A 12082-nucleotide genomic window follows, 5' to 3' on the forward strand; every position below is an offset into this window, starting at 1 on the left:
AGAAAATTCACTTATGGATTGATCCAAATCCCACTGAATTTCATACGCATACATGAAGTGCTGATTACTTTTGCACACAAACTTCTAAACTTTATGCCAAAACAAGGATCTTCATAGTTTACTGAAGTAAATCAGGTGGAAAGAATCAATATAGCACAAACTAAAATACAGTCATTAGTGATAATCACATATGATAATTTAAAACAAATCTAAGGCTTATTAAAGGAGATGCTGATCATAACTGCTTTTTCTACAGTGCACTGCTTCAAAAAAAGAATTTGAAATAAAAGTCACATGACTGTGATAAAGCACCCTATTATGAGTGGTTCAGAATGGCTCAAATATGTACTAAAAGTATAAAGTTTTAGGGTGATCATTTTCTTCTAGCAAAGTAAGTCAAAATAGGGCATATTATGTATCACACGGGAATCCATAGGAGATTTAAAAATATTTCCTTCCATGGGGGACCAGACTCACAAACATGATCTCTTTAACTGATTCTATTAATGTTTCCATGATGTTTTTGGCCATAAGAATTTTAGCAGGAACAATATTTATGTCAAAAAAATTACTTAAAGTGAAATTACTTTTCTTTGTAGTCTAGATTGTCACTGAGATCAAACTGCTCATTAAAGTGTAAGAACAAAACTGCTTAAAACTGCTCATAACCTGCGTGGTAACCACTTATTTCAGGATATCAGTTTTAAGTTTTTAAAAAATATTTTGTAAAGTGTAATGAAAAGTATTCTTCACACAAAATTCAAAAGTGTGTTTTTCCCTTAGTGCTCATCCTCTTTTGTTCCCTTGAACTCACGAATAAAAGGGCCACTGCAACCAGAAGGATTTAAAAATTATTAAGCCTCTTTCAAGTATGTTACTGTATTCATTCAATATTTTGGACAACTGTTCTATTTATTTTTGATTTTCTAAATTTTACTTTATTCTCAAATAGTTGTTGCACACGAAATATTAAATATTCCTGTCAAAGTATATGGTTGTTAGACTCCATTTTGTAATTTTTGATGTTACTAAACAAATCCTTCACTGATTTAACAGTTTTAATCCTGTGATGGAGCTGTGATATGACATGTTATTACTGACTATGACTTCCTGACTACAGATGTCCAGCCTACTCATTGAGCTAGTAACCTCTGGGTATGTGATGAATATTATGAATTAATCTCAAATGTGTGTGCAACAGGAAGTGAGCATTCATGGAATGGTATATAAGGAAATGAATACATGTCAGGAAGGTTCTACAAAACTGTCTGCATACTACATCTTACTATTATTCAACAGCGTGACATAAACTATTATTTTAAAGACACATTTATTATACTAAATCCTCTGTTAAGATCTCTGTGTTGTCAGATTTGAAACCAGGAAAAAAAAAAAAATCAGTTGCTGATTACTGAGATGCTGGTACACAGTGAGCTCTTAGAATTTCTGAAAAGTAGACCAATGCTACATTTCTAGTGTTATAAGATGTCCCTACTAAAATTATTTTAGACCATCTGAACATGAAATACAAGATTAAGCCTGGAGCTCCAAATGCTGATATTTATTAAATGTGAACATCCCTTATCTTCTCCTCCTGGATGTAAATAATAGGTCAAAGAATTCTTTCCATTCTTTTAGGAGGAACCCTGTCAGATTTGGCAGTAAACACAACAGGAAACTCTCTATAGCTTCTGTCTAAGTAACTATTGCAAAACCCCACAATAATATTATGGCCACAATAAGAAAAAAAGATTTTTGGGTTCTCTCTTGGATTGACTACATAAAAAGTCTTTACATGTCTACTAGACTTGGAACTGAGTCCTGTCTTATTGCAGAAACTTCATGATGTACTTCAGTCACAGCACTGACGATCAAGAGGACAAATTCCCCACAGCCCTTAAATTTAGGAGCCTACCAAAGTATTCACTGAGATCTATTTGCCAGTGCTTTGATTCAGGGTAAGCATCTCAAATGTAAGGCCACAGAAAAGGATCTAGATACAAGGAAACTGTGACTAAGTAAAACAGTAGCGATTTTCAATATTGTTTTAATTAATGACACCAAAGATGATCTTCCTATAGAAAAAATGCTGAATAAACCACATACTTCCAAACCATTTTATTAAAAAGCAATAGTTACAGCTTCTACTTTTTTGACCTAGATCCTTTCATTGTTCAATACTTCAGCACATTTAGAAACACAATGATCCATTGTATACTTGTCACATCTTTTGTAAAATGCAACACTTCTTAAAAAGGAAAAATATCCACTTTCATCCATTTTCCTGAGCCTGTTATCATATTCAAAATTGTAAAAGTCTTCAGAGGTTCAAAATAGAAACAGTTAGCTTTAATCTAAATGCTCTCTATTTACATAAGGGTTCTAAAATGTGACTGAAAATAGTTTTGGGGAAAGATTTTACACTTCATACAGTCAAGCTTGACGAAAGCAAATCTGATGGATGGGAAAGTTTGCATAATACTTAGAAAGCTGTCAGGTCTTTGCAATTCCTTTCCAAAAGTCATTTCTAGGCAATGTCAGTACCAAACCTCAAAATAATGCACAAATTCATAAAACAGAGTCTTAACAAATCTAGAGCACTCTCTCAATAGTAAACTCCATTTCCCTTAAAACTCAACTTACACTAGCAAAACTGTACTTTCAGTTGCCATCATGAATCCTAACAACCATTTCTTGGTTATTGGTCTACCATATTTATGCTACCTGTGCCAATCTAACTTGAACTAGATTGTCTGTGAAAACAAAATTTGTATTTCTTGCCTTAATGTTCGCTGACAGAAGTGATGAACTGCATCATGCTTTTAGCAAGAATATTCTACGTTTTGATCCCTCAATAGGCCTTGAGCGGAACCACAAACCAGCTTTTTACAAACAGATACACCTGACTGACGTGTTTAATGAATGCAACTGTATCTACAGAAAACAAAGACTAAACACGCCTTCCTTGCAGATTTTTAGCCTTCTGAGGAAAGGAAAAAAATGCTTTCGACACTGAGTGGAAAACAAAAACCTTACTGTTAACTGAGAAGTACTGTAAGGCTTAATTTGCAAACTGATTGTAACTTTGAGTAAAAATCTGATGAAAAATTTCGAAGTGCATTAATTGAAGTAATTCTAATAGTGTAAAAATTTTACATCAATACAAAAAAAAAAAAAACCACTAAATAGAGTGAAAAACAAACAAATCAAACCTTCCACCTACCAAATGAAATTTCCACCCTCTCTAACACTGCCATTTCTCACGCTTATATGCAGGAAAACCCAAGAGTAGGGACAAGAATTAAAATATGCCTGAAATTGGAAGCAAAATATGCTGGAAACATGTTTCAAAATTTAAGGGAAGATAAAAACCAAAGAAATGCTTGCCCTAAGCTTCCTCCGTCCTTTCAACTAAGTACGTCTCTGAAACAGATGCTTTAGCCTGGATACACTTATCCCTTTGGAATTTCGTGTATTTTGGGGAAAGATGTGAGGGCCTCCGGCGGCCGGCGCACCCAATGTGCTGGCGCTGCCTCGCCCCCAGCCCCACGAGGGAGCCGGCGCCGGAGGACGGGAATCAGAGGCAGGGAGGAAGGACGGACGAGCCGCTCCGCCCCGGTGGCCGTGCCTCCCGCGGCGCTGGGGCCGGCTGGGCTGCGCCGCCCGCCCCTCCGCAGGGCCCCGCTGCACCCGCGCACCGCGGCCGCGCTTCTGCGCGCGTTCCGGTCCGCGGTGTTTGTGTTCTCCACCTGGGGCCGTGGCTCCCCCGCGGTTCCCATGACTCACACGGTGGAGGCTGGAGGGGCGAAGCGGCGCCTCCCACCCAGCGCTGCGGCCGCGGACGGGCGGTGCGAGCCCCCCGCACCCGCACATGGGGCTCCGCCTGCTGCAACCGGGGCTGCCTCGCCTGCCTGGGTACTACCTAGCTCTAAATGATGTTAAATACTATCCCTGCCACTGAACGAGTTTCTCTAGGGGATTTTTGCGGCACCCGGGCCACCCCCGTCCGTTAGAACCTTTCTGGTCCCGGGCCGCTGGCGGGAGAGCGCGGAGCCGCAGGACGCTCAAAGTGTCCCACTCGCCAGCCTTCCCCTCCCCCGGCCCTGCCCTTGGCCGCTGGCACCGCGGCAGCTGGAGCAAGTTCAGCTTTTCTTCTCCCACAGCACTGGGGCTTGGCTGCCCTTAATGAAAATCGTCTCCTAACAACGTGTCAATGTTACATTCCTCCACAAAGCAACTTCTATTAGGGGGGCTGGGAGCTTGGCACTGCCTCGCCACAGACTGAGAGCTTTGTGGCTATGCAAAAAACAAGGAGAGAGGGAACATTTCCTGCATTAAAATGCAATACCCCAGACTCGATGATTTATCCTCACCCTCCCCCCATCCCCGCATGGCAGCTCTGAAGGACCCCCTCGCCAAAAGCCTGTATCCAGAGCCCCCATCTATGTTCAACCCGCACTTTCCCTGCCTCACAGCCCCTCAAAGTCCATCTAAAAATCGCCCTCCTGCCCCAACCTCCCCAAAATGTCAGGCTAAAACAGGAGGTATGTAGCAGAGGGACTAGGCGGAAGGCTGTTATGCTAACTGCTAGACCCCTGACTTCCCACCCTTCCACAACAGTCCCCTCTCCTTTTTCCAGCAGGGACATGAAGCAGCAGCTGGGACTGGAGCAGCTGCTGGGAATGACACATCAACCCCCTCCACGCTCACACTGCAATGAGATTCTGAGCCTTCATCTTCGGGAGCTGGGACTGCCTGGGGAATGGGTGCAGGAGCAGCCGCTGGCCCCTTCCCAGAGCTCCCAGGAGGTTAAACCAGCACGTCCTGCCTGCGCAGTGCCTTGCCTCTCCAGGCATCTCAGGCAGAGGCTTCACCCTTAGGAATTGCATTTGCTCTTGGTTTATTTGTAGGTTGCTGAGGTCTGGCCCAGGGACCAGATGTCCTGAACATGGTAAATCTCTTGGTCTTTTGGTCAGGATGCCTGCATGCCTTTGGAAATGTTTTCCTTGCAAAGTCGAGGGATCATATCAAGAAGGCCAAGGTTTTGCAGTTAGGTGGTTGCTGTAAAGAGATGGTGAGGGGGAGAGTGATTTCTGGCTCACCACCTGTGGGCATTACTGTAAGTGAGGCCTTAAAACAGATGGATCCTACTTGTGAGGAGTTTCAATGGTACTCAGCAGAACTATATGCTGTAGGTTGGGCCAGTTTAGAAATGAAAATGCAGCCTTTAAGGGAGTGTGCATCTTCTCCAGCCCTTTCGCCTCACCTAGAGGAAAGCCAGAGTGGAGAGCAACTGAAACGAATGTGAATATTAAGGAGAGCTGGCAGCAGGACTTACACATTGGCATGGCATTCAGCCCCCCCTCCAAGAAGCACCTACCTTCTTTTGGCGGCCGCTTGGCTTCTCTGGTGAGATTGCAGACCTGGGTGGTTTGCAGCTCCTGGGTCAGGCAGCCTTCCGTCTGCTCGTTGAGGGGCAGCACCACGTTATTGAGCAACACCAGGGACTGGTCGTCTATTCCCCATTCTCCCAAATGCTGAGGGCAGGTGCATTTTGTATACATGATCCCACAAGACTCGGTTCTCCCATCTTCAGATTTCAAGCAGCTCTCCAACCAAGTGCATAACACATGGCACCCAAACTGGCTCGGGCTCACCTTGTTCAACACCAAAAATTCAAAGAAGGATTTTTGGTCTTCTTCTTTTTTGTGTAATCCTGGGAAGTTGATAGGATAGACACGACGTATCTGGATAAAATTCTTATCATACTGCAGAAATACAAAAGCATTCTTGGAGTTGCAAAGCTGCATTATAGAATGATTATTTTTTAAAAGATCCTTTATTTTTTCATGAGAAAAATGATCAAACTGATAAGCCAAGAGGGAAAAGTTGGAGCAGCTGAAGTCTTTTTTGGAAAATTTCAGGTAAATACTATATTTGGTTGGATCTGGATTTTCCAGCGTCCAAGTGCAGTTTGTGAAGTTTTTAGGAAACATTTCACTTACAGAATACGATCCATAAATGACCCCCTTCACCAGCGTGGAACACCAGAAGTCTTGGGCAGCATTAAATCCAAACATAACCAGTAGATAGGTGGAAAATATATAAATCAGCAAATTACGAACAGCCTTCATCCTATGTCATTTGGCCTGCAGGAGATGAAATGAAATAAAAATGCAAGTAGAATTCTTCACGCATAGAAAACCAAACTCCTTCCAATATTCGAGCCAGCTGTTTTCAAGCTTGCAGTTAGAGCCCCTTTCAGAAAGAAGGGCAGGTAATTTTTATTTTATAACGCAAGGGCCGGGGTTGCTGCTGTGTGCACAGCGCCATCACGTGGCCATCGCCACAGACACGTCTTCCACAGACAAATTAAAACTCAACATCTATTAGATTATTAATAGGAATGTCCTCTCCTCTCTAGGATTTAGTCATCATGGCGTGGACTAGAACTGCTCAACTTAAGTAAAAACCTAGATGCCTTACCTGACAAACCAATAGAAGAGAAATTTGTTTATTTATTTATTCAAAAAGTAAATAATTTATCTGCTATAGTTATGTACATGCATATACGATATGCACATGCAGAATTTCACCGGAATCGAACAAGAAAGGTGGTAGAATTTGTTGTATATTATTTTTTTCTTAAGTCTGAGAAGTAACTGAATTATTACATCTACAATTTAAAAATGCTCAAATTACTATTTGTTACAGATAGAACATTATCTCCCATATGCCTACATGTCTTCACCCTGGCTGCCTGGTGTATAGAAGTCTTTAAAAAGGCAGCAAATACTGAGATTAATGTAATAATAAAATGTTGACAGTATTGAAGAAAGAAACAAAGATAGATGGATATAACTACTGCTGAGCTGACATGACCACTAAATGCCAGCTTTTTAAGATAATAATTTCAATGTGCTTTAGCCTCTAAGGATATATAAAATGGATCACAGTATTAGTATTACCATCAGTCCCTCTACGTAACTGGCCATGCTACAGCAGGATCTCTGCACCTATTGGACTGCACTTGCCCTCTGATTACGAATTACTTGTACTGTCTGATTAGCTCCTGTGTTTTGCAACCCTGCATTTGAACAATGAAAGAAAATACTACATTTTCGCTGCTAGTATCTCCAAATAAAGCTATTTTACTGCACCTGCCAACCCTCAGTCTCCACATGCTCTGTTTCTTTTAACAGTGGCCTGGGTTCATACAGTGAACCTGAGTTACATTTACCTCCGTAATGATATCCAAAAATTTCAGGTCAAAGGTTTTCAGCATTAACATTTGAAAAGTTGCTCATCTCTTACAAATGAGTAGTTTTTCACTCTCTGCTCTTAAATGCAAGCAGAAAGAAGTGATACCAACCTAATTTCAAAACTCTCTAGATTGCAGTCTCTTCCACTGTTGCTCTGTAAGCAGAGGCACACATACACACAGGCACCGTTACTGAGTTTTGATGTGTGTCTTTGCCTAGCTTTTCATCTCCTCACCAAACAGCAAGGCATCTTCTGTTTCCCATTGCGTAACACACAGCAAGTCACCGGATTAAGCTCCCTTGAAGAGATTTTCGTATCTCCTAGATTATAATGCAAACTCTGAATCCTAAAATGGGCAAAAAGCAGCGCCAACTCTAACCCTCTTTATAGCAGAGGTTTAAAAAATAAAAAAAAAAAAAAAAAAAAAAAAAAAGAAGAGCTGCTGGTGGGTCTATTCACATGGTCAGATTTTCTCCTTTCTGAGCATCCGTCTCAATGAATAACATGGTTCTCCTTCTCCAAACAAGGCTGGTACAGCATTTAAGGTTTTAAAAAAGAGAAACTTATTGGGAATTCTGGAAACAATTTCCCCTTTGCTGAAGCACTTTGCAGGCAATGCAGTTCTGCGCAGTGTTATTCAGGATGGTGTAGGCGTTGAAAGCCAATGTGACAATAAGTGTCTAAATTAAGAATTCCACCCATGAAAAAGGATTAATTTTATAATCTGGAAAGTAGAAAGGGAGCTTATTTGCTTTTCTGTTTGAAAAGGAAAAAAGCCTCTGACTTTTTCCATCCTATGTAATATCTGCACTAGAAAAATAAAGACCTCTGCAGTGCTAGGCTGTTTTCTATGAAGAAATGTAAAGCCCTCATTTTAGTTGTGCATTTGTTCATGCACGGCTACTGAAACAGAACACTGTCTTAATCCATCTCTCCCTGTGTGCATTACACACGCACCCATGCACACACACACACGAACTGAGTGTGCCGGCACCGTTCAGTTAGTTTGCAGCATTGCTAGATGCAGAGTGAACCTGCTCGCTGGAAGGATTTAGACACACAGATTAAAAAGATCTTTCTTTTCCATGGAGGAGGGAGTTAAAGGATGGCCACAGAGGCTTAAGGTTGCCTGTTTGGGAAGGGGGAGAATTCTCTTCTGCTGAAAAGAAACGGGCATTTAGTTTGGATATTCCCCGAACTGATTTTCTAGGTGACACTGTAGTTTAGCCAAACATAGACGGCGCCATCACTCCATTTATTTTTTTTTCCCCCAACAGAAGACCCACTGACTTCTCTTATTTTAACTTCCTATTAACCTAACAATTCCCCCCACCCCCCCATACAAATTACCCCAATCGTGCACAAACCTCAGGTTTTCTCGGTCTCGCTGGAAATTACTCTCAGGGAAGCAGACCTGTCGCAAAACGGACTTCTCTAACTTTTAAACTGCAGCGCTGAAGTAAATGCGGAGATCATTTCGTATGTGCTGTCTCTCTCTCTATCCTTCAGCAACAGCCTGTCCCCCTCCTCCGCCGCCTCCTCCCCGGAATCCCAAACTGAAAGCTCTCCAGTCGTAATCCCTGGAAATGGGAAATGGAAATGCCCCGGGCACCCTTACCTTCCACTCCGAAAGCTGTCAGGCTATTTCTCTAAAACACTAGCACCACAGGCACACGTCCCAACAACAGTGATGGAGAGATTCCCCTTCTGACGGAAGCACCGTTTCCCATTTTTCCCGGCTCAGGTTCAAAACCAAGATTTAAAAAAGCAGCAGAAGATAAAAAACGCAGCGAGAAAATCCCCGCACGCCACACGCACACCCCACCGAGGAAAAAAATCAGCTTTGGCTCCGGATCCACCAAATCCAACAACATGAAGGGAAAGAAAACAGAAAAAAAAAAAATAAAAAAAAAAAAATAAAAAAAAACACCAAAAAACAACCGCCTCAAACCAGCGAGACTGCAGGGGGAAAAAATGGAAGTGGCTGAGCAAGCGAAGGTTTTTTTTTTGTTTGTTTGTTTTGTTGGTTTTTGTTCTTTTTTTTTTTTTTTTTTTTTTTACTTGAAACAAAGTCTCAGCACAGCAGCCCGATGCACGGCGATGCCTGGCAGTCGACGGTCTGAGAGAAGGACTAAGGCGCTAGCGCGGATTTCGGATTTGTTGGTGGGTTTTGTTGTTGTTGTTGTTGTTATTACTAATAGACTTATTCCTCCTTCCCTCCTCCTCCTCCCCCGCAGGCACTAATGGCCGGACAGCGGCGGGGGGTCCTCGGCTGCCGATGTCGGGGAGCGGTGTGAGCGCCGGGCGCGCAGGGAGCACGGCGGCAGCGGGAGCGCGTCTCTGCCGCTGCGTGCGGCTCTGCCCGTGCGTGCGTGCGCGCGCGCCCGCGTGCGCGCCCGCGCGTGCGGAGCCCGCCCGCCTCCGTGGGAGCCGGGCCGTGGGCGCGCGCATGTGCGCGCCCCGTGCGCGCCCACCCCCGCGCGCGCCCCCGCGGCCGCCCGCTGGGGGCAATGGGTGGGGGAGGGGGGGCACCCGCGTGCGCGCGCCTGCGCCCCGCTCCGCGCGTGTCCGCGGCGCCCCCCGGCCCCGACAGCCGGGCCCGCGGTGCGGTGCGCGCGTCACGGCCGCTCGGCGCACAGCGCGTCCCAGAAACGCCGCTCGCTGCGCCCGGCTGGCTCTCCTGGCCGCCGTTCCCAGCGCGGGAGCCGGCTGCGCCCCGGCGTCAGAAAAACCCGCGGGAGGGCAGCGAGGGAAACGGGGGCGCTGGGGCGGGAAGCTCGCACTTGATCTCCTTCCTCTTGTTTTTTTTTTTCTTCCAAAGCGCAACCTCCCCCTCGCCGCAGCCCCAGGAGCTGTCGGCTCGGCCCCGCGATGCAGATTAACTGATACAGGGCTCCCGGGATAAACCCTCTCAAACTGCCGCCCGCCTCTGACTAGAAACAATAGCAATTTTCTCAACGCGGCTGCAATTAACGCCCTGTTTGTTCCCCGCCAGAGATAAGGCTGTGCCCGATCGCAGCCGCATCCACTCCCTCGGCTGCCGCCGGCCGCCCTCTTCGCACGGGGAAGGATGGAGAGCCGGCGGGGCTCGCCCGGCGCGGTGCCCAGTGCGGGAGCGACTCTGCCCCGGCTGAGAGCAGAGTTTGCGAGGCGACAGCGGCTGAAGTGGCACCGTCGTCGGCGGGTGGGGTCAGACGGGTTCATGAAAAAAGCTTTGCCACAAGCAAGGCACTCCCCCTTTTTCTTTTGTTTTTGTTTTAAATTTTGCTACATCTGGGTATGGTTGGGTATGCTTTTTTTTGCCCTCCCCTCCCGCTTGTGTCCCTCCTGCTCCCCAGGTCGGGTTGGGTTGTCCTCTGGTTCTTCCTGCTGGCGTGAGATATCGGGGCAGTGTGCACGACAACAGATATCCGGCGTGAAAATTAGGAGATGACATTTTAATAAATGCTGCTGTCAGTCAGCAGCTCTCAGCCTGGCTGTCGTGTGCTCCCACTGCTGCCATTCTGCAGAGAGCACAAGGCCCTTCTGGGTTTGTGGGGCAATACAGCCCCTCCAAGCCTTCAAAGTTCATATGAATCATGACTGTGTGGTTTTGGACACGACCTCCCACCCCGATGAAATGAAAGTTTAAATTTCTGGACAACATCCAAACCAATCAATCCTTAAAGCAAGCAGTTTTCTCCCCTGCAGTCCTGTTCTAGCCCCTGCAAGGTTTGAATTCCAGTAACACAGAGCTTTTATGATTGCAATTACATGCTGCACAAATTCTGATCACATTGCTGGTTACAAACCACTTTCGACCAAAGTAAACCAAAACACGGTTATAGCTTTTTACTGTATTTTCCATAGGTATAAGCTGTAAACCACACCCCTGCTAGCTTTTACACTCATAAATATGTTATATCCCTGTTGTCAAAATAAAACAAAAAATATCTACCCAAAGCAAGGAAAATGTGAGAGATGTTCAGGGCCTGTGCCCAGCAAATGCAATGCAATGAAAACTGAATTGTTACTGGCTTAGAGATAATCAAAGTCTGTCACATTTGGTGATGTTCCATACTATCTGTGGGTGATCATCATGTTGCTTAAAGTACTTAAAGGGAACTTCTGTTCATTGACAGGGTGATAGGACCAAAACAAATCAAAGGCGTACATACAATGCAATATTTGAATATTTTTGCATCTCCTTTACATTAAATGAAGAACTGTAAGGTAAGTCACAAAAGAAAACAACTTGAATGAACTGTCTTACATGTTTTCTATGGCATTGGCAAGTTGTAGCTCCTTTAATTGTGAGTGGAAATTAAAAAATAATGAATACACAATGTATGGTAAGCAATTGTCTTTAGACATCTCCTAGGTATTCCAACCCAGTGATTAACTTCAACTTTTCAATTTTGTGAAGACATGGTGATGCTGGAGAGGAGTCTGGGACGGAAGACTCCTTAACCTCTTGTCCACAAAATGAAGGAAAGGGTGGAAGTTGCACAAGTCATGCTTAGGTTAACTATGGCAGCTGAGGGGCAGAGGGCTGGGAAGTGATGGGACAGCGTGGGATGGGATGGCAGCACAGAGCACTCTGAAAATATCTTTACAAGATTTGTGCAATTAGACTTGAACAATTCAGGTTTTAATGACTGGAACTAAAATAAGCTATACCATTTTTCTGAGTACACAAATATCTACGATCCACTTGCAGGTGTTTTTCCACTGGAATTGAGGCCAATTTGAGAAAAAATATTGTTTGCCAGGTGTCATGCAGCATTTGAGATTAAAAAATGTTATTTTGTGTGTATATATGTTATTTTGATAGTCTAGA

General features: G+C 44.4%; 1 protein-coding gene across 1 annotated transcript in view; it reads right to left on the reverse strand.

The window, feature by feature from the left end:
- The window catches only part of ADGRB3 (adhesion G protein-coupled receptor B3), a 452974-nt gene extending 443862 nt beyond the window's left edge, over nt 1-9112 (reverse strand). Inside the window, exons 1-2 of the mRNA XM_053973447.1 lie at nt 8882-9112; nt 5381-6149 (exon numbers count right to left, since the gene is read on the reverse strand). Coding sequence (XP_053829422.1) covers nt 5381-6134 — 754 coding nt within the window. The 5' untranslated portion in view covers nt 6135-6149; nt 8882-9112. The remainder of the gene's footprint in view (nt 1-5380; nt 6150-8881) is intronic.
- Nucleotides 9113-12082: the final 2970 nt, after the last annotated feature.

This window comes from Vidua macroura, chromosome 3, assembly GCF_024509145.1.
Source record: "Vidua macroura isolate BioBank_ID:100142 chromosome 3, ASM2450914v1, whole genome shotgun sequence".
Taxonomy (NCBI): domain Eukaryota; kingdom Metazoa; phylum Chordata; class Aves; order Passeriformes; family Viduidae; genus Vidua; species Vidua macroura.